The 23,780-nt window shown below is 42.7% G+C and overlaps 1 protein-coding gene across 1 annotated transcript; it reads right to left on the reverse strand.

Moving 5' to 3' along the window:
* Positions 1 to 1,987: 1,987 nt before the first annotated feature.
* Positions 1,988 to 23,777, reverse strand: LOC103582332 (ER degradation-enhancing alpha-mannosidase-like protein 1; the record flags this gene model as incomplete). Its single annotated transcript, XM_008563960.1, has 11 exons — positions 1,988 to 2,191; positions 4,237 to 4,333; positions 5,214 to 5,287; positions 7,103 to 7,273; positions 7,732 to 7,852; positions 9,446 to 9,620; positions 11,415 to 11,598; positions 12,725 to 12,896; positions 14,133 to 14,236; positions 17,255 to 17,327; positions 23,566 to 23,777. Coding segments are annotated over 11 exons (1,587 nt in total), but the record flags the coding sequence as incomplete, so codon positions are not given.
* Positions 23,778 to 23,780: the final 3 nt, after the last annotated feature.

Here is a 23,780-nt window from a genome sequence, read left to right on the forward strand (position 1 = left end):
CTCAAAGGAGATGCAGACCTTGAGAACCAACTAAACGTATTGTCCCTGGAAACAGCTGTCCAAGTACATTCATTACACAATTCTTCCCCAAGGAAATGTTCTCCCAGTACTTGAACTCACTATGCCCCTGCAAGATAGACTGGCAGGTGCTTCAGCTGGTCCCGACCACTCCCCTCACACGCATCTCTGTGCTTTCACAGGTGCTGTTCCTTCTGCCTGAGCATCCCTTCCTGGGAAGCTCCTCTTCATCCTTCGAGGATCTACAGGTTGAGTATCCCTTATCCAAAATGCTTGAAACAGAGATGTTTCAGATTTTGGAATATTTACAGAATATATATCGGTTGAACATTCCTAATATGAAAATCAAAAATCAAAAATCCACCAGTGAGCATTTCCTTTGAGCATCATTTTGGTGCTCAAGAAGTTTCAGATTTTGGAGCATCTCGTATTTCAGCTTTTTGGGTTAGGGATGCTCATCCTGTACTAACCAGTAACCTCCTTAGCGAATCCCTCCTGGATTTTCTCCAGCAGATCTCTCCCTCCCTCTGTGTTTCAACAGCACTACTGACAAATAGCTAGGGAGGAACCATTCTCCCCACTAGGCCATGAGCCTGTCCAGAAGTGGGTCCCCTCTTATGGGCCTGTATTCCAGCATCTGACACGATGGGACCACATCCTGAGCGTAACAAGTGAGATGTGTCTCCTTCCTAAAAGAGAAGACACTGGCTGCATCTGAATCCTGGCTGCACCATGTGATCCAAACCTCTCCATGAGGCCTCCCTTTCTTACTCTGCAATGTGAGTAACCAACACTCTACTCCTCACAGTGCCCACCCTTCCCAGGGCTGTGGTGCAGAGTAAACCAGGCCACAGACATTAGCATTGGGACAGCCCTGGCAAATGGCAGGTGTTAGTAAGTGCTGGCCATTATTAACATTTCTCCCTTTCGTTCTCCTTCCCTTTCCTTCTCAGTCATGCTCTGTTTGCTTAATCAGCACTCTGTGGCTAATGGAAATTTTGGGAGGTTATCTGTGCTCTGGCCTTGTAACGAAGTTCGCAGAGTAATGGTAAAGACCTTCACTGGGGCACTAAAGAAAAGCTCTGGAACACAGTCTGCGATGAAAGGGCACCCCCCAGCCAAGGCAACCGGTTTGTGGTCAGGTGGCAGAACTCAACAACTGAAGCTTTTTCAGAGAAGAGAGAGGGCAGCCAATACATTGCGGGATAACAAGATTTGGGATTTCGATTGATCCAGGATCCTTTTTCCCATTCTCACTTCCAAATCATCCTATTTGATTCAAGTCAACACAACTACATGGGACTTCCACTAGGGACTCAAGGACTTCCATTTCCAAATCTCTCCTGCTGCTTCATTCTAAGTGAAGCCCCACTTTAAACGAATCTGGGTATGTGCTGCACTTTGAAGAGCATTTTCATTAAAAGTCATAATGACTATGACTGCTTTTTTCCCCCTCTCCTGCTGGTCAGTGATTTTGCTGAATTTCCCATTTGCTCCTCCGGACCCACTCTCCACCCTTCTCCACCTGGCTCTGGACCAAGGAGACTGACAGATCATATCAACACGCTCCCTTGCCCTCTGGCTTCTGGTGGCAACAGCCAAGGAGAAGCCCCGGCAGGACACAAGAAAAAGAAAGGGGGAGGGGGAAGGTTTCCTTTCCTGCTAGGCCACCATTGGGGTTGAGCAGAGGCTCCTGCTGGTGGCTGCCCCTCCCACACAACTCTCTCTTCCAAGATCCTGCCACCACTCTCTCCACTGGCCCCTGCGGCCAGGAGTGATAATGGCAATGCTACTCCTGTGGTTTCCCACACCCTGAGGACACCTATGTAAATGGCCTCTTTATGCAACTCTTCAAATTACCCAATCTGAGTGTGCCATTAATTTTCTGTCAGGAACTCTGAATGGCAAAGTAATTAGTTGTATTTTTTCTTCATCCACATGCAAACCACCCCTGGGAGAAGCAACTCACATTGGAGCTGGAGTTGATGACTTTTAACTCGTGAGATTTAGGCCTGTGCACAGACTTTCCCTCTCGGTCCTGCCTTCCCTCTTCAGAAAAGAATTCCTTCCAGGGTGATTCCCGAAGATGTTCATCCACAGATACTATATGTCCCTCTGTTGTAAACATGTATCTTGTTCCAGATTTGTGTACTGGATTCTCCTCATCAAATAGCTAGAGGGAAAGAAAAAAATAAATAAATAAATAAATATACAACTGGTAACTGCGGCACATTTGCGGCTATCTCTGAAAGTGTCTCAGCTTCTCAGAGAACAGAATTTGCTTGGACCTTCATGCTTTTCAGTGACAAATGGGTGAAAAGACAGATTAACAACCATGGTTCCCGACCTGGCTGCAAGGCAATATCACCTGTTTACACTCAGACGCCTGGACCTGTCCCCACCCCACACACACCTTTCCTAGACGTGCAGATTCAGAAATTCCAGGGCAAAGACCCAAGCACAGGTAGTCTGCAACAGCTCCTTGCTGACTCCCATATGCCACTCTAAGCTGGAATTGTAGAACTGTCCCCACCACACACATACCCAGACCCTAAGTTATAAAGGCTGGCGGAAGGAAGTCCATGTTTTCTTCCCTACCATATCCCCAGGGCCTAGCACCGAGTCAGCACACATGCCAACATTCAGTTCAGTTCCTGCGTCAAAACATGGGTCGGGCACTGAGGACTCAACAGCACACAAGGCACTGTCCTCCCCTCGGAAGGTCCTCCCCTGAAGGAGGGTGCGACAGGCGCATGCAGAAAGAAAACCTAACCCAATATGGGACAAGTCAGTGGGGGACAAGACAGGTGTTCAGTACATGTTGAATGAATACTTGGAAATTCTTAGAGATGGCAGAATCCTTATGGGTCACCTAAACTACGTATTTCAGAGACCAGGAAAAATGAGACGCAGAGCAGCGAATGGGAGAAAAATGGTGTAGACCCCAACTCGTCTCCCCCCAGATTCTGAGTTCTTTTCCCTAGCACACCCTCCACCAGGGTCTCCTTCCTTTACTCCAGAACTCGTCCTGTTAACATCCTCTGACACCAACACCTGATAGATGTAGACCCACGGTCAGCCTATTCAGCCAGCCACACTGAGAGCCAGAACCTTTGCGCACCATGGGATTCGGCAGCAGGACACCTGTCTTCCCACCAGATAGACCACGTGGTCTGCTGGGGACACATCTCCTCTGTAGTCTTCTGTGAAAAGTGATGCCACACAGAAGAGTCGTCCTAAGGGATTAGACCAGTGGCTCCAAAACCTGGCTTTGTATAGAATCACTGGATGCACTTGTCAAAATTACAGATTCCTGAGACTACTTCTTTTAAAGATTTAGTTATCTTAACAAGGGCACCAGGGTGATTCTGACCAGATTGCCCCAGCCCTGGGAACCACCAAACTGGGTGACACATTTACCACTGCTGCTGCTGTCTATAACTCTCAGCCCAAGTTCTCAGTCGCCACGCTACTTTCCAACCAGGAAATCCTGCCCCCTTTGTGCCTTAAGAAGTCTTCTTTTATATGTTGCCACATTGAGGCAAGTGACAGAGAGGGCAGGAGAGCAGCTTCGTGCACAGGTGCACAGGAGATATACGTGCATGTGGCAGAGCAGTGAGGTGGCAAGAGTAATGGATGAGGAGGCAGGGCCGTGGTTCATACCTCACCTCTGCTGTGCAGTCACCCCAAGATTTCAGGCAAGTCACCTGACCCCTCTATGCAGGCTGTGGCTCCCGTGAGGGCTAGTTGAACATTGACTAGGTGATCCCAAAGCTTCCGTCCAGGTCCAGAAGTTCTCTCTCCACACACACGAGTGTGTGCCTGAGGATGTGTGCGTGGACAGACAGCTGGGCTGCAGGCCTCGGCCATGATCACAAACAATCAAAAGAAGTGAGAAAGCTCTAAACACCACTCTCTTCTTCAGAGGAGTCTTTCCCAGCCAGTGCACTAACGCTGGCCCTCTACCCATTGCTATCAGCACTTCTCACCACTTGCACTCATGAGTTTTCTTTGTTTACCTGCCAAATGACTCCTCTATGAAGCTGGAAACCATGAAGGAAGATAGCAATATCTTTTTGTTCTGACCATGCCTGCATCCCTGTGAACATGCCACGTCCAGCACATGGCAGTGCCCAGTAAATACCCGTCAGAAGACTGCACCAATGCTTGCTCTAAGCCACACTAAATATTCCTTGGTTAATCCTGCAACACACTTACCAGATACAAGTATTTGCAGGTCTCACTAAGAAAGAAGCTCTCCATCCGGTCCTCTGTGGACTTGTCAATGACGTGGTGCAGCGTGGCATACCCACATCTGCAAGACAATTATCCAGTTAGTCCTGCCTCTGCACCGTCCCATCTGCTGGCTCATCGACAAAGCAGGAGTACTCGACTAACACAACAACCAACCAAGTTATCCAACACCATATGAAAAATAAACTATGTTACATTGAAAGGCTATCCATTTTTTATCCTTGGATTGCTTGTAAATTTATTTTAAAAGTGGCCTGGCTGCTAAATTATCAGGTTAGTTGCAGGTAGGAGGGAGGGGCAGGGACAATATTGGCCAAAAAGCAGAACACAGCACCAGGAAAATGACTAGCAACAAATCTAAAAGGACTGATTTAAATTTTTAATACTAGTACTTGTAGAACTGACATCATTCGGATTCCCTAAAATAGTATTTTGTAAGAAAATACTTATGATACACTGGTTAAGTTAAAAAAAAAAAAAGTCACAAAATTGAAATACAGAGTATGTTTTTTATATATACATATATACACACATTATATATAAGTATATAAAAAAGATTATAAATATATCCGCTTAAATGCTGACTATGCTTATCTCTGTATGAAGAGATTACAATGATAATATTCTACCTTGTTATATTTTCTGTATTTCCTAAATGTCTGAGTATATGAATTATTTGTATAACTAGGGAAAATAAGTTACTTATAAAAAACACACAGTCTGCTGGAAACTTACAGGAAAAAAAAATGGGGGTAAAAAGCAATTCCCACTACAATGGAGAGGAGCTACTACACCAAAAGGTAAACAATTTCCCTGCAAAATTAACATTAATGACCTGTTCTATAAATTAAAATGCAAAAACTAGGACAATATTTCCCCAGAACAACTCAAATTAAATCAAAAGTGGCCAACAGAAAAAGAAAGGAACTTAGAAAACTGACTTGACTTTTGTGTACTTTTCCAGACTCTGCAGAATATCCATTCCTACATGGAGGTAGAAGGGATTCTTGGTTGCCTAGAGAGAACATGAGAGAATGTGATCCAGCAAGAGCTTGGAAAACATGCCATCTATAAACACCACGGAGACTGCAGGCATTCCCCAAGGAGGTGAGTCACCGGCCAAAAGAAGGAACTGGGCCTAACTCACTTTATCCTCAAGGAGCACAAATGTTAAAGGAGTAGGCACTCTTTCAGTTCACATCAAAGCACACCTACAATTTAACTATACCCAGGGTTAGGACAATCTGCTCCAATGTAGAACCATACTCTGCTTTGGCTCTCCTGATCCCCGTCATGGTCATAAATGAAGCAACGCCCACCCTGACAGTACCACGTCAGAGAACAAATCCAGTTTCCATCTTGCCTCAGAACTCTCTAGAAACTAAGACACAGGCACAGGGAAACAGGACCTTGCCCCCACTCCAATTATAGCACTGTGAGGAAAGGCCAGTGAATAGGAACAATAAGACTTTCACAGTTTCCTCTCCAGTCACCCTAAGAAGTCAGTCCTTGGGTTGCTGACTCTTCTGTCACATGCTCTTAGATGGTTTTGTTAATCTCTGGGAGGATGAGACATTAACCCACAAACAGTTTAAAAGTTGGGGATCATCTTTAATACATGCCTAGTGCCAACATGCAGCAGCAAAAGCCAAAAGCTACAAGGTTAGCTGTTTCAGGATTAAAAGAGTACAGGGCATGGCGGCAGAGGGTAAATCTGTCAAGTGGGAGATTTCTCTTCATTTGAAGAAAACAGTCAATGTGAGGAAGAAGTTGAAAATAGGCAAGAAGCGGTGACAGAAACAAAGTGGCATAAACCCACAGGCACCAGGGCTGAGCTCAGGAGGAGAACACAGATAGCAGCCACCTGCCATCTCAACATGTGCACAGCCTGGGCTCCAGGGCCAGCATGAGGCGCCACCTTCCCCTTTCTATGACAGGTTACCTAAACTCATGAGGTCTCCCTTTACACAAGAGGATGATTGCCAGTTCCACAAGATTTCTCCCTTTTTCATCTAGAAGCAAATGGCAAGGACTCAGCATAAAAAAATGCTGAATAAATCTAACCCATAGTACTAATCCTACTACCAGAGCTTGTAAAAAATCAGGTTCTGCTTGCTAGGGCTTGCCCACTGTAGGCGTTTGCTACAGGCCTACTGAGTTGCATCAAAGGCCAGCTTCTTGGAAAGGTAACAGCTTATGCTGCTGTGTTTGTGAATGATGAGGACTCTCAGTGTGTATATATGTACGGCATGCACAGAAGTATAAATATCTGGCTTCAACTTTCGAGGAGAAGACATTTCACAGTTAAAGTGACAATCCCTCTGGCACTAAAGTAATTTCATGAAAGATATATTTTTCTTAGCACTAAACAAAAACAGGCATTCAGATGAATCCCAGATGATTTCCTTTAAAACCAAGAAAAAGAATTTTCTTTTTTTCTGAATAATTATTACACAGACCAGAGTTCCACAGTACACTGGTACTGAATTGCATCCCCCCAAAATGGTACTTTGGTCAAATAAATTTGGAACACACTTAGTACAAAATCTTCCTCTTGAATATTTAAAGATGTGAGAAGTAAGTCCTACAGTAAAGACACAATCCAGCTTTGCAAAATGTGAGGTTAAAAACCTTACGTGACTGCAGACACCTCCTCCATCCTGCGAAACCATGAACGACACTGAACACTAACAAGACCATAGAGAGGTGGTCACTCTATCAGAGTCACTGTGAAACAACATCATTCTAAATCAATCAGCAAGTGTTCATTAAGAACCAACTACTACAAGTCCTGCTCATGTTAAATACAAACTACTGTGTACTCTAGTACCTGATAGAGGAGATACGTGGATTCCACTAACTCCGGTCTCAGTGGGTAGAAGAGAACATCAGGGGCCTGTAGCTGCCAGTTATACCTCTCGGGGAGGGCACCATATCGTTTCCATATGGCATAGTAAAAGGCATGGAGGCAGATGGCATCTTCTACATCTCCTATCAGAACCTAAGGAGAAGACACAGGTCACCAGGCTGCGACACTTTTCCCAGAATGGCAAGACATGACACGAAGGCTCTGGGCTCTGCCTCTACTCTCCGGCTCTTCTCTGACCTACAAACATGGTTGGAGACAAAATCAACCCAAAAGTGACAATTCAGACAAACAGATGCCCTCACTATCTGGGTTGTGAACTGCATGGGAGAAGAGGTTAAATGTACTAATGAACAAAGAACAAACAACTGAGAGAAGCACTATCCAAAAATCACACACAGTTACTTTTCAAGCATGGTTTTGCACTTATGCAATATGGCTCTGTTCAATATTCTGGGGACTAATTCCACAAAGAGAATGATAGACACAGGTTGTGCTATTAACCTCCCAAATCCAAAGGAGCTAAAGAACACTCTGGCATCAAAGGCCTTTCTAATGGTTGCTTATTCTTCGCAAACCTGATTGCAGCATACCTGCAGTCCAGGGAAGAAGGCCTGAAGAGAGTCAATCCAGGTGTTCATCAGCTGGCCGCTGAACATGTTCACATTGACATAGAGTGGGGGGTCTCCTTCTCCTTCATTACAGGCTTCCCGCCTACAAATCCAAGCAGTGCATTCAAAGGTGAGAAGAAAACTCATTGACAGAGCTCAAGTTCTGTTCTTCCGGCAACTCCTGGTTGTTTCATTTAAATGGAACCCACATTAACTTTTTCTCTTAACTCATTCCTTAAACCTTTGAAGACAGTCTGCCTCTACCTGTCTGTACTAGACTCTACCAGAAGATAACATCCACCCTAGAATTAAAGTTCTAAACTTAGCCATGGTAATATATCAGGATTTCACTGTATTTCGCGGAAAGCACTTTGACATTCAGGTTTAAGAACCCTGTCACATAACAGAACTTGGTATACAATGCAGGCCTATGCTGGATTTGTTCTAAGGGTAGAAGCCTAGTTCTCTGTACAAAGAGTCTCTTCTCTAGTATGGTCCAACAGCATGGGCCTGGAGGAATACATCAGACCAAGACCCTCAGGGACTACTACCTAATTTAGTTTGGGGCTTTGAAAAGTGAAAATGACTGAACTCCAGCCAAAAGACCTCTTACTTAAACACAGCACTTACACAACATTGCGGCTCCTACAACGGCTAAAGGAGAAATGAGTCCAAGAAAACCCCACCAAGCAGGAAGCTCAGTAGCGATACTAGTATTGGCCATTTAACACACAAATGCACACAGACAGGCCTGGGGAAGAAAAAGGGACTCCAGGGCAGAAGCTGCTGCGGCTTCGAATGGCCCTCTCTCTCTCCTACCACCTGAATGCACAAGTGAGAAATGGCAAATAATGTCATTTTAAACAAACTCAGAGGGAAAAAATGTGTACCCGTCCTTTTACCAGGTAAAAAGAAAAATTCTAACAATTCTTTGGAAAGTAAAAAAACCAAAACAACTCGATAACTCTACTGTATTACAGCTCCACCTGCAGCTAAAGCCACAGTTAAAACACAGGGATGTGTCATCTCACACAGCAACCAGTCTACCTCCCGGCAGTCACACCCCTGGGTAAGCCCCTCTCCCATATCAGGGTTGGTCGGGTGACCAATGGTCTGGCAGAAGTGTTGGTACGTCATTCCCAGATGAGGTCATGAAAGCACTGTGGGGTTCCATTTTGGTCTCTCTATCTCTCTCGAATTACTCACTCTGAAGGAAGCCAGCTGCCACGAGCTACCGACAAAGAGGCTCCCTGTGGCAGGAAGTGAGACCTCCAGCCACACCCAGTGAGGAACTGAAGCCTGCCAACCACCACAGGCGTGGGCCTGGCAGAGGATACTCCCGCCCCAACTCGAGCCTTGGCATGGCTGCAGCCCCAGCTCATAACTAACTCCACAGCAACCTTGTGAGGGATCTTGGGCCAGAACTGTCGGTTTGGCTGCTTCTGGATTCCTGGTCCCTTAGAAAAAACATGAGATGTTTGTTGTTTTAAGCCACTAGGTTTTGGGGTACTATGCTATGCAGCACTAAGTAGCTAATAGAGCTCTTCACCCCCCAAATGACTGACAAACAACCAGTAAAGGTGGGGGGGCAGAGACGAACAGACCCTGTGAATTTAAGTTAAGAAAAATAGAAACATTTCAGAATGCATTCTATTTGCTCAATTAGGCAACAGAAAAGATGTTAAAAGAGACATACCCTCTTCTTAAGTAGTTCTGAATACTCTGATATGCAGCATTAAACATTTCTAGGTCTTCTTTTTCTCCAAAGAGAATGTAAGATTTCAAGAGGTATTCATAGAAGGAGTCCAGCCCAGCGCCCAAGCCACTCTGTTTTCCAACCCAATGGCCCGTCTGAATGTTCACAACATTGCCTGCGGAGATAAACAGGGCGCTTCAGGTTCCAATTATCTTGGGGTGGGGATCAGTTGGGGGTGAGGGACAGGTGGGGGGGATGGGGACAGACCTCCTATTTCGACCCCACTGTTCCTCAGCACCTTCATCTTTGTCAGGTAAGAGGAGTGAAGGCTTGACCCTAAAATTTTTATCGGTCCTATTAGTAACTTGGATAGCCTAGAGATTTTTCTGAATGTTTAACCACTGACACAAAAATGGAGATATACATTTAACGTAAAAGGAAAACAGGTTTGTCATGTCGCTTTTCCAGATTGACAATACATCTTAAAACCCAAAAGAGTGTTCATAGCTTTTAACCCAGTACAGCCATTCCTGGGAAATTATCCTTAAAAAAAAAAAAATGTTATTTACCAGAAAATTATCTGTAAAATGGAAAAAAGAGAGGGAGAGAAATAACTAGACTCCAACATGAGAAAAAGAGTTAATGGACAGTTATGTAGCTTCCAATAAATGATAACTATGAAAACAAGGTAATAACTTGGAAACACTTAGATGACCTGCCAAATTAAGGCAGGATAAAACTGTTTGTTTATATTATATTATAACTGAAAATATTTAAAAGCTGCACATGCCAGGCTGAAAGGATCTATGGAAAGCTAAAAAATTAACAATTAAGGGAGACACTGACCAACCATTTGGTGATAGACTGACAATCTGAGTGGCTTCTTTATCTCTATTGTTGTGGTTAAATACAAATTTGAATATACATTTTACAACTTAAAAAACAAAAAAAACATACCAGGCAGCCACCAAAAATATAAAAATAAAAAATCACTCTTAAAAACAAAGCTTTTAGGGCCGGCCCGGTGGCGCACTCGGTAGAGTGCGGCACTTGGGAGCATGGAGGCACTCCCGCCGAGGGTTCGGATCCCATATAGAGACTGGTCAGCTCACTGGTTGAACACAGTGCGGGCGCGACACCAAGGGTTGCGATCCCGTTGCCGGTCACAGTACGGGTGCGACACTGAGGGTTGCGATCCCGTTGCCGGTCATGAAAAAAGACAAAAAGGAAAAAAAAAAACAAAGCTTTTGCAACAACCCACTACAGCTGGAGGACAACCAATCAAGTTACTTCCCAGTGCCAGAAAGAAAATATTTTCCAATATGAGACAAACAGTTACATAAGGTAAAAACATATTTGAGTTATACATCTTGAGTTAGCAAAATACTGATAATTATTAAAGATGAATGATGAGTACACAGGGGTTATTATTCCTTATACTTTATCTCTATTATGTTTGAAATTTTCCATAATAATTTTTTAGTAACACCTTGACCAAACATTCTCAGTGGAAAAACCCCCACCTAATATAGGTTTAATCTGGGCTTTCAATCTACTACTCCACACCTAGATTTTTTAAAAGGAAAAAGCTGTTCCACCAGTAACTCTAAATTCCTATATTTGGAACCCTATATTGAAGCAATAAAATCTGCCTCAGGGGCAGTTCTTTTTGCAGCATTTCCATTAACAGTAATTTTCAAGTGGAATATGCCAAGGGATCCAAATCATAAGGGAGCCCTCAAACGGCAGAAACATTAGTCTTTTCCATCAAACTTTACAGCCTCACTCTAAGTAAAAGGTCATATAAAGAAACTGGATGTGGCAGACACTGAGGGCCACTGAGTCGTCAATTTTCAGATTCAATGGTACAGCGAAGAAGTGGTGGAGGGTGGGAGAGCCTCAGAGAAGCTCAAAGGGGAGGGGACCAGACGGTATGCAGTCCCACTGGCACAAGAAGATGCCTCCACACCTAATAGTCCTGTATCATTGCTCCGGAGGCTCCAAAGGGCTTTAACTGCTCGTCTGGCCACCCATTCAAACGTGGAATCCCCCAGCAGTCGGCTCAGAATCCCAAATTCCACCAGGAGGGAACCAGCTCCTGCCGTGCACGTCTCGTTATTGCTGTCAGGCGGAACTCCTGTCTTTAGATTCACCTGGGGACAGGAAGAGACAAAGGCTTCATGGCAACACTCAAGGAACCCACTGGGGTGAAAGGCCAGAAAACAGATACTACATTTGACTAACAAGCCAAGCTTACCACGGTGAGAGTCAGTGCACTGCCTCCCAAGTTGCATCTGAGATGAATGTGAGAGTTAAATTTAAAAGACAAAGGGCTGGCCAGTTAGCTCAGTTATTAGAGAGCAGCCTTGTAACACACTGAGGTCAAGGGTTCAGATCCCCATACTGGCCAGCCACCAAAAAAAATAAAAAGTAAAAATAAAAAGACACAAGATAAGAACAGCAGAGACTCATCTTATTAATAAAAGCAAGTCTTCAGGAAATAATTATAATTCTATTCACTAAACCATCTCTTTCCAGCAGGTTTTCTTCATGTTTGCAAAACAACAAGGCTTTGGGGTTAGAAACAAAGGCAAGCTATGGAATCACTTACAAATTTTAAGTGAGCAACTGTGACCTCACTCCTGCTCAGCAGACACAGACAAATCTCAGACTGGGAGGAAAAGTCAGCATAGCAGAACATGACAGCTGGCTTCACCACAGAGGATCCATGGTGTGGCAGTTCTGCGCTGGTTACCCAAAAGGCTGACTCAATTCCCAGAGGAGTTCTGGGCTCAACAAATCAGATGCCACAAAGATATAATCTCCTTCCAGATCTTGCATTTAAATCAGCACCTAACTTGCTGGTCTGTGCAGGCTTTACTTGAAGATCATGTGAAGCATTCAAAAAAACAATCACTGAACTCCTGTAATATACATGTGAGGATCTTTAGGAAAATACACCCAAGTCAGAAATGAACACAAACTGCCCACACTATTTTGTAGCAGAAGATAAAAATCACACAAGTAAAAGGACTTAATCATACTGAACACAGAAACATAAGTTCCCTAAAGGGAAGGATTAAATCAGGTATGTCACACACAGTAAATGCTGAATGGATTAAAAAACAATTACATCATACCTAGGACCGAATTCTCTCAAGGACACCACTTTCCTATTCTACCTCAGCCCCATTATTCCTTCCTCCAAATAAATTAATACAGCAAAGAGTTTTAATTCAGGAAGATGGCAAATTGTCAAACACAAAGGTTCAAACCTACCCGAGGATATGGGATCCCTGTCTTGGTGTTTTCAAAGGCAGGGAGGAGCCGCACAGCCAGGTCATGGGCCATGTGCAACAACTCATTATCGTAATCCTTAATTGTCATGTCACCAAAGGGCTGCTTGGAGTCAGTTATTATTCTATGGGCAGAAAGGAGGCTTCCCAGGACCCTAATGACAGGAAGAACAAAAAATAATGAAATCACGTTGCTGGTAAATGCAAATTAAAAACGACAGAAGAAGCCTCTATTTCCTTGTGGACTGAGAACTGCCTGGAGTCAGAAGGACTTGACTTAATGGCCTCTTAAAGTCTTTCCAGTTCTGATAGTACATGATTGATTCTTAGTTAACCACATTACTGACAGGGAGAAAGGGAATCATTCATCTGAGGCTACCAAGAAAAATACCATTTAAATATTAACATATTTTACAATCTTAATGTTAGGGCATTAAGAGAGTGTATTAATTGGAGTATACTGATTGTCCTCAATAAATTTTACTTATTATTCCACTAAATTACTCTTGATTTATCTCACCTGGGGAAAAAACTTAGCCATATAACAAAGAGAAAAAGGCAAGACAACTAAATAAGTAACTTATTTAGTTTTGGCTGCCAAGCAACTGATGAACTTCTCTAATATCTGGTAAAGAGGCAAGGTGAGGAGAAAGAGAAGAGAACAAGGAGAAAATGGACCACTCAGAGGCAGGAGGCTCCCAGCTTAGATCTATGCCCTGTAGACACACAAATGTCCCCTTCCAATGATATGAAGTGGACTGTGACATTTTTCAGAACAAATGTTTTCATAACGTTAATCTTAAATAAATATTACATCTGTAAACTGAAATGTTATGCAGTAATATAATTATTTAAAAATGACATTAAGCAGAAGAAGTCATAATATATCAAACTAAAGAAAGCAAGATACAAAACTGGGCATAGAATATGATCCCTACATTAAACAAAGAGAGAGAGAGAGATTACTAAGGGACAAACATGAGAAGGAAATACACCAAAATGGTAAGCAGTGGTTTTCAGTAGGTGGTAGGTGAGATGGGAAACTCTTATTTCTTTTAGAAATATGTAGGGGTTTTCCTAGGACACAGTGAATGCAAGAAATGAGACCAGACATAAAGGGAAACCATGAAACTCTGCATTAGAGGGACACCTTCTTACACCCCCATTAAAACATAAGTGTCTTTCTGTTTAGTCCAAAATGTGTGATTACTTTGAAATATCAATTGTACCAATTTGTATAAATATAAAACTAAACATGAAAAATGTGCACTGTGCCCACAAGGTTTATATGGACTCTCTACGTAGATCTTGGGGCTAGAAGACCCTCACAGGAATCCTTCTCTATACATACACAAAAAGAAGCCTTCAATTCATTGTAAGTACTATTTTACCTTATCGTGGCCTCAAAGACTTGGACAGTGGAATCTTTGTCAAATGAAACTGTGTTGATCACTAACTTGACTGCTTTCTGGAACTCGGATGAATTTCCCATTACCTTTAAAAAGAGGAACATAGACCATTACAGCAGCTTGAAATGAAACAGGCTACATGATCACAGCAGCAGGCCACATCATCTAAACGTCTGTGTGTGGTTTTGCCACTGCAGGAGTAAAAACACAAAAGGTAGAGAAGCACAGTTATTTCTCAGAACGTATTCCGGGCCAGATGGCAAGCCTATTTCTTCCAACTCAAGAATCCTATCTCCAAATGGCAAAACTGTGAAGATAATTCCTCATAAAATCACTGGCACTCCTTGTCTTCCCACACCATTCTCCCTCAAACTTCAGTCTCAACTTATTTATCGTGAAAGGCACTGTAGCTCCCAAAACTTGTGGAATGGGCAAAAATAGATTTAAAAATTGAGAAAACAAAAATATGACTTTCCCTGTGCTCCGCAAATAAATCAACAGCTTGGGTGCTTGTCTCTCAGGAGACCCAAACATCTCAAAAACTGACTGAACTTGCTTGTCATCTAGATGTCTAAACAGTTTGATAAATAGTAATAATAGGTTTTGGAACACAGCATAAAGCCAGGGACACATAAAACAAAACATACAAATAATCAGCTCTATGTCCTTTTTAAAAAGTGATCTAGAATTATGATTCCTATTTTGGGTGTGTGGATACAATGTCATACACCAAGCCTCTCCTACACAAAATGCAAATTGGGCATAAAATTTTATAGATTAACCTGAACTGAAATGACTTCATTCTATTCCAAATTTTATGACAATCTTATCACTACAATGACATTTTAAGGACACACACAAAAAAATCAAGGATTACAGGTCAAGGGTGTGGATCCCCTTACCGGTCAGCCACCAAAAAGAAAAAAAAAAAATCAAGAAAAAACAAATAATTTTATCAGACACTACTTCTTTCATGTAGGTCTTACTTCCTAATATCTATTGGTCTGCTACATCTTTTCCCCCTTATAATTACTTTGCTGTAACATACAGAGCAAGTACAGATGTTTCTTTTCTGACATTCAGTTCTTTCCTTTTAAAAGATTATGCAATAATACTGCAAGTTGCAGCCAATGGTCATAGTACTGCTCTCTTCTGAGTGTTTCCACAGCACACCTGTCAAAGCCTGTTTAAAACGTTAACAAAAGAAAAGGAAAACCTCAACATAAGTAACACCTGAAAAGTCAGCCTGACAGGCTAACACATTAAAGGCCGGATATTCTACAATGAAACCCACAGAGGTGGGTCTGTTTCCTTACAGATGTTCACCAGCAACAATATCTGGTGCAGCTGCAGATGATGATATGATCTCAGATCAAGTAGAAGATGGTAAAGGAAGCCAGCAACTCTTAATTACATATTGCAATTTTCCATTTTACTCAGATACTTACAGAGCCCAGAGTAACCAAACCAGGCTATAAAATCATTCACTCATGTTTCAGAAAGCTGGATTGGACAGAAGAGTTAAATAGGTTTATTTACTGCAGAACTTCTCAGAGCCTTTAAAATGTTGATGCACATTATGGCTCTCCAATAGTGGGACAGACACAGAATTTCTCAAGTTCATTTGGGAACAGAACTCTACTTTCAGGGAGTACATCCTTGAAATCTGTGTTAGGAAATGCTGGATTGGTAGAAATTCATTTTTTGAACAAATATTTGCATTCCCACACTGAATAATAGAGATAAAGTCTCTGTACTTAACAAGTATGGCAGAGAGATAAAAAGACAAAATGGAACAAAAAAAAAAAAGGCTCAGGGAGAAAAGTGAGCTTTCATAAGCTGTATATGAGTCTTAGGACTTCTCTTTTTAAGCAACCCTTGTAGGCTGAGTCATCCTCTAGTATCTTCAACAAGTTAGCTCTAAGTAGGCTGGAATACTTGTCTGGGCACATTTTGATCAGTGATGACTTAAATGGAGCAGCGATAACTTCAGAAGAAGATACTGGGAAACCAAATTGCTTTGCAACTACAGTCTAGTAGAATCAAATCCAGTACTCTAGATTTTCTATTAGATCAAGGGTCCTAGTTCTGCTACTTATTTATAAAATGAGAACGTACAATGATCTCTCAAGGTCTTTCCAAATTCTGATAATTCTACTAATAGCAAGATCCTGAACAGCGTAATGCAAACTTAGGTAGCATTACTCATTACTCATTACTCATTTCTAACTCCTTTTAACTCTAAACTGTTAATTGAAACAGCTTTAAACACTTTTAAGAAATGTTAAAAGAAACCAGAATAAATCATTAAATACAGGATTTGGGCTAGACTGCAGTAAGAATTTCCTAATGGGAAAAGCTTGTTGGACAATGAAGGAGAGCAAAGAAGTTGTAAAACCACCTTTTCTAAGGAGATTTAAAAACAAAGCTGTGCTGTAATATAGTCCCTTGGAAATTGTATTCTATAGCAAAAGGGCATGAATTAGACTAAGCCCATAGACACAGCCTGATCATGTATCATGTCCACAGTGTCTTCTTGCCTTTACTATGTTTCTGCATATCTGGCCAAAGGATGAGGAGGTAAAGGCAGCACCCAAGTTGGCAGCTCAAGTATGGAGTGGATAGTGTCCATAAAATAAGCAACAGCAAATAAAAAGGAGTGTTTGTAGAGAGCTCCACATATGGGCTAGCCCAGGGCTCAGACACACTCTTGTGAGCCAGGTGGTGTTTCAGGGTACCTACAACTCTGAGATCTTCTGTCTTTTATTCCTGAAATAGTAATACAATAAATGTAAACATTAATGGATTTCTCTATGGACTGATTCCTTTATGGAATAAGATAGTGGGAAACAAAACACAATTACACATTTCTTCCCTTCTTTTTTTTTTTTTAGGAGAATCACATTTCCCCTCATTTAACCACCAACTCTTTCCTTGCTCTTCCCATTTAAGGTCATTAAAATAAATAATAGCTATCAAAGCTAGCAATACATTTGGAGTATCAGGTTCCTGTTCCCTGAAATTCCCATTGCTGGGGGAAATTAGGGTTAATCAACTCAAAAAAATCTTAATTTTTTTTCTTTTAAAAAAAGATGAACACTTACTGCAAGTGTGTCCAACGCGTCAACAAGAGTCAATGAATAGTTCCCTAGTACATCATTGATGTTCAGATTTGAACTGAAAAAGAAATAAAATTAAGAATTAAACAAAGGTACTTTATTTTAAAAGTGTAAAAAGACACTAAAACTAAACACCTATTAGAAACTACAACTGCCAGCAACTTGTATTTACTCAGGAACTGATTATGGGTGGATCAGTATGGCAAAGGTCTTTCTGTCTCAAAAGCAAGCTTCTACAGTGTCTGTAAGTAGAATCGAGTCACAAACCACAGAGACACACTTGTACTATAGTGGAAAGAACACTCATCGGGGAGTCAGGAGATGGTGCACGAGTCATTTGCCCTCTCTGAGAAAGTTTTATCACCATAAATGCTCTCTTTGATCATGTCCAGCTTCAAAAAGCTCAGATCTGGCAATCACTAGGAACTAAAGGAGAGACTTGTCATGTGACCTACCTGTAACACTTTAATACAGAAATTAAACACTCCAGCCAATTACATACATAAGTAGTAAATACCTTCAGCTAGTCTCAGTGTTACTCATCTGTCGTCTGGATGGGGGAATAAATTAACTTCTTTATATCATCTTTTCAGTAACACCTCATCCAAAGAATCCCCATTATTTCCATTAATTCTGAGACGTCTTTTACCATGAACCAAAGCAGGAATTGAGGCCCTTTCTTCTTAACTGGAGCTGCATAGATGTTTCCGCCACACACCTCCCACCCCCATAATCAACACCAATTTTCCATTCTGAAACAATCTCAAGAACAACTTCAGGACAACAAGGGTAAAGCTCTTCAGTCACTCTGATATTTCTTTATAACAGTAAAAGTGACAACCACAACCATAACAACTAATACATTTGGGAAAGGTAGGGATGGAGAAATAATTAAAGTAAAAAAGTACGGCTCGAAACATTCTGGGGACCTCATTTACTCTACTGGCCCATTCCCACAAACCCAGAAAATAATTGCAGAAGCTTGAAAAAAATGATAGTAAGGGGAGACCTATTTTGAAATTTCATTTATTAGAGGCCAAAGTGAAAAAGCTCCAGTTTTATTTCCAGTAACAGATTCATTGATATCTGGAGTCTTCCATCATTATCCCCAGAGCACTTTATCTTTCCCTTGGATCACCCCCAGTGAGAGAAGCTTCTGGGGGACAGCATAGCATCTCCCATGTTCTGGGGGGCTTGCTGTGTTCCTTGACAGGCCTGCTACGTGCCTCAGCTGGAGTGAAATGGCCTTACATAATAAAGCAGGTACAAGTATGTCATCTTATCTGAACCTTCCAATTGCCTTGTGTTATGCCATATTATGCCATTTAATCAAGAACAAAGAATTTATAGCAAAATTTTAGCTACATTTTTTAAAACAAGTGATATAGAGGGGGCTATCTACGAACTAGGGCTATCTCGTCTCCCACAAGCCATGAAATCAGCAAACTGTATGGCTGGAAAACCACGCCTCCTTCTTCTATTTGTTGATTCTTTCTAAATAAATTTCTGTAATATCACAAGGTCCTCACAAGGCGAAAGCTATGGATTCAAATATGCCTCTCAAGGGTACTGCCAGCCGGAAGGGATACGGGAAATGTTGAAGGTTGGAGGAGGGGGTCATAAGAGACACGAGATCCTCATGCTCAGTTCTGCCAACTCAAGTATATTCTGCTGGGTTTGAATATTTATTATGTTGATCTACTGCTCAGAGTGGGCTCTAACAACCCACCGCACCAGAAAAATCATCATTTAGCAACCAAGCTAGATGGTGAGTGAGCAAACCACATGTAACCACCCTCTCCTGAGGTACAGCTTAATCTGTGGCATGTGTCCCTGTCCCCACCTGCACAGCCCGTGGAAGGCATTACTAATTTTGAGCACTGCACGCCTTCCCATGTTTTATTGTGCTTTTACTTTTAGTCTAGAACTAAAACAGATCCAGTTTTAAAATACTTCTTGATGCAATGCCCAAGCAGTCACTAACAACTGATAACAGTTGCCACAGTAAAAAAAAAAAAAAAAAGAAGAAGAAAGAAAGAAAATGTATTTGCATTAACTGTGGTGGCTCCTCCTCTCCACGCTAATCAGACAAGTCCACTCAAAGATCTGGGGTGTTCACTAGAACACTTTTCATTCTTTTCTACCAAATAATTGCTATACACTCCTTCAAAATGCGCCAAAATAGAAAAAAAAAAAAAGGGGGGGAGGGGAATGAAGGAAAAAATAAGACTCCCTGAAACTCTTTTGGCCTAACAGCATGAAATTATCCTATGCAGCTAAGACTGTGGATTTGTTCTTTGTAGATATTCTTGATGTCCAGTCTGACCAGACACCATTTAAGTGTCTCAAGCCAAGAACTCAGTCTTCCAGAACACGGTGAGGCTCAAAAGTGCACATCTTTCTACATATCCAGCTGGCTGAACCACAAAACTGAACGCTCCACTTAATGTCACCATGTGCGAATGTTCACGGCACTCACCCACTATGAGTTTTTAAAGTTCTTATCACTCAAAACAGAAAAGATGGAGAAAAGTACGGCCTCTGATAGAAAATTCTTGATTATGGGCCGGCCCGGTGGCGTACTGCTGTAGTGCGCCGCTTGGGAAGCGCGGCGGCGCTCCTGCCCGAGGGTTCGGATCCCACATACAGACCGGTTCCCACTCACTGGCTGAGCGAGGCGCGGGAGCAGCACCGAGGGTTGCAATCCCGTTGCCGGTCCCGGTCCGGTACGGGGGCGACACTGAGGGTTGCGATCCGTTGCCGGACACGGAAAAAGACAAAAAAAAAGAAAATTCTTGATTATATAGCTAACAAAATCACACGTGTGTTAAAAAAAATTTTCCCCATATACTTAACCTGTACAGCTGTTCAGAAATCTACCTGGTGCTGTGTAGGCACAGAGATAAGATAAGAAACAGTCCCTGCGTTCCAGGGATTGAGAATCTGGGAAGACAAGACAAAGGGAAATGTAGGTAAATACACATAGTATTCAATTCTCAAGCAATGTAAAATGTGGAATAGCAGCTCAAAGGAAAGGAACTTAAAGGAGAACTGAGTAAATTAAGGAGACTCATGTTCATACAGTTCAATGACATCACAGAAAAAAAGACGGGGGCCTGCTTCTGGAGGGCAGGACTTCAGAGAAAGAGGAATGCAGAGGAGGTCATCATAAGCTGGGGTGCCCAGGAATGAGTAGGTTTGGGGCCACTATTGGTGTGGTTTGTTAATTTGAGATTTGCTTTTTTGTTTTAACAGCAATATGTTTGAGGAGTCAGCAAGAATGGTCACATATCCAAGCCCTGAACTATAGTTAGCATTTACAGGATTATGAAAATGTAATATCTAAATTTAGTCAAAGAAACTCTTAATGTGGATCCTCCAACCCAAATTGGGGATGTGAGAAGAACTGACTTTGCATAGTAATCTCTAGCTGGACAGAAAGATTTGCTATTTTTATTTTTATTTATTTCTTTTTTGGCAGCTGTCTGGTACAGGGAACCAAACCAATGACTTTGGTGTTATATGGCTGTGCTCTAAGCTACTGCACTAACCAGCCAGCTCCTAGATTTGCTATTTTTAAAGTGTTCAGGTTTTATTAACACGTCACCCAACCCCCAGGCAAACAAGACAGGCAAGATAAGCCTCAAGTAAAGTGGCTAAAAAGAAAAGACACACATGTTTAGCACCCATTTTTGTATCTGTACTTTTTACATAATGTTCTTATGGCGAGTTCAGTTTTTTAGAAGAATCATTAGAATATATTTGACAGCAATCATTAGAATACATTTGATTAAAAAATAAATCTGACAGGGGCCGGCCCGGTGGCGCACTGGATAAGTGCACCGCTTGGGAAGCGCGGCAGCGCTCCCGCCCGAGGGTTCGGATCCCACATGCAGACCGGTTCCCGCTCACTGGCTGAGCGAGGCGCGGGAGCAACACCGAGGGTTGCAATCCCGTTGCCGGTCCCCGGTCCGGTACGGGGGCAACACTGAGGGTTGCGATCCGTTGCCGGACACGGAAAAAGACAAAAAGACAAAAAAAATAAAATAAAATAAAATAAATCTGACAGAGTTTTATTACAGAATATTTATTTGGGGGATGTAAATGTGCCCTATTATTTCAGTCAAAACAACAAAGACCTGGTTCTAAAGTTTCCTCAAAAATACCAAAGCCTGAAAGGAGTTTAAGGAAAGAGAGTACAAAAAATTAACCTTTCCACTCTTTGTAAGTGGCCAGTGCCACCAAAACTCCAGGGCTCTTTCATCTCCTTAAAGACACAAAAGTTTAGCAACCAAAAAGCTTACTAACCTCTGTGCACAACTCCCCAAATGCTGTCCTGCCCCACCAATACTAACACCATCTTTCCAATGACAACATATCTGTCTTAAAGCAACCTGACCTTAACTTACACAGATTGCCACTGTATAACCAAACCAAACCACTTAGCAGCAGCTTTCTTCCTGAAACAACGGCTTAAGTCACACAGGACACCACCCGGACCAACATGTTAAATCAACCACCTCACCTTGCTGGAGAGGGGCTACCAATTCTTTAGAGGCCTCTTATGGTTCATTAAGAAAAACAAAGATGTCATCAACTCACTCTCCAATCCATCATATTCCCAATTGAAAGTATTGTCACAATTCCCCAATAAACAATGGTCCTTAAGTCCACCAGAAAAGGCAAATCTGAGAAAGAGTCTGAGAGAGAATAATGGCACTTACTGAAGGTGCTCTCTCCTTTCTTTGCAATACTATGCGCATGCATTAGTGAGAAAGCACAATTAAGATCCAAAATATGTATACACACTTCGATTGCAATTATGTGAAGAGAGTATAGGCATATGGGCAGGAGCTAGCAGGAAAGATAAATTTTAAAAACTGGTGAAATTTTAGGCTTTTTTCCCCAAAAATTTAGCTAAGTTTATCCTAAAAAAAAAAAAAGAAAGATTGAAAGAAAATATAATAATAGGTATAAAATCCCCTCTAATTAAGCGAAACAAATAACTCATTCACTTTGTAAAATCTGGAAAGGCCCAGTACTTTTTTTTTCAAAATTCAATAAAGTTTTTGCTCAAAAAGAAAAAAAAACTGTATGTATGAAGGCTGATATGCTTAAACAAGAAAAATAACTCATCAGTTTCCTACAATTTTGGAAAGGCCTAGTCCTTTGAAGTTAGCCTGTGATGTGCTCCTGTTTCACTAAAACATCATATTCTCAAATTGCAATTTAAGACAAGAATTTGTGGATAACCAAACCATCATAAAAACTCTTTGAACCTCTCAGACTCCCTTGTTCCACAAGGTGATGGAAAACGCAAACGTCCAAGGCAGCCATGAGCTGTGTCAAGGCACTGAGCAACCCAAATCCTCCACCCCCACCCAAGCGAGGTAAACAGAGGAAGGCAGTCACCTATCCGGCCTAACAGCGTCCATGGCAATGCACACCCCTCTCCTCCAGGTCCTCCGCTGGGTGTGCTGCCCTCTTGGACTCTGATGTCAACAGCAGTGACCCTTAGAGGACAGCCTTTGCAAACAAGACTAGTGGATGGTGAGGACTAGCTGACCTCTCCTGACAGTCCTGCCACCAGAGTGGGAGAATTTATGGGACAGAGAATTCAGCGTACAAGGAATCTCACCTAGAGTATCAGGACCCCAAATCTGGACCTGACAGCCTCCCTGCCTCCCTCCCACCTAACTATTCTCAGTCTAAAAGCAGACCCCGTAAAGGAGAAAGGCTGTAATCCCTCTGCCTTAAACTCACTGGATGACTTTGGAGAAGTCCTTTCTTGGGATCAACTCCTGAATTTTCATAAGGCAAAGAGCTGGTTGTGGCAATCCAATTAGAAGGGAAACAAGGGCTTGTTCTGAAGCTGTGTTTACATAGGAATTACATTTACATTTAGACTATATGTTCATCTGGGGAAAGAGTTCGAGATGGTAGTCTAGAACCACCCCCCTCCACACACACACACATACACACACACGCTAGCCCTTGGCACTGCCACTCTCCCTTCCGGTCTCTGGGCCTCAGTTTCCCCATCTGTAAAAGAGACTGAGCTAGACAGCTGTCCTGAAGTTCGAAAATTCCGGGAGAATCCAGAAAGAGAACAGCCGCCGGCCCATCTAGCACCCTCAAGCCAAGGGGGACCTCAAAAGTGGTCAGCCCAGGACACGGAGCGGACGGACGCTACCCCACGGACCCTAAAGGCCCTGGCACCCCTGGGGGCACCTGGAGGACGGAAGGAAGCGCGTGGGGTGCGCGACCCCGGGCGTCGACTGGCGACGGCTACTCACGGGTCCCCGCGGTCGGGCCCCCGGCCGCGGCAGTGGATGGGATTGAGCTCGTCCTGGGGAAAGGCGTGCGCCATGTAGTTGTCGTAGCCGAAGACGAACATGCCCCGCGCCAGGTCGCGCATCTGGGCGCGCAGCTGCGGCGGGAAGGCGCCGTTGTAGCGCTTCTCGTACTCGTCCGGGCCGCGGCCCCGGCCGCCCAGAGCGTAGCCCCAGTG

This window comes from Galeopterus variegatus, unplaced genomic scaffold, assembly GCF_000696425.1.
Source record: "Galeopterus variegatus unplaced genomic scaffold, G_variegatus-3.0.2 Scaffold15734, whole genome shotgun sequence".
Lineage (NCBI taxonomy): Eukaryota > Metazoa > Chordata > Mammalia > Dermoptera > Cynocephalidae > Galeopterus > Galeopterus variegatus.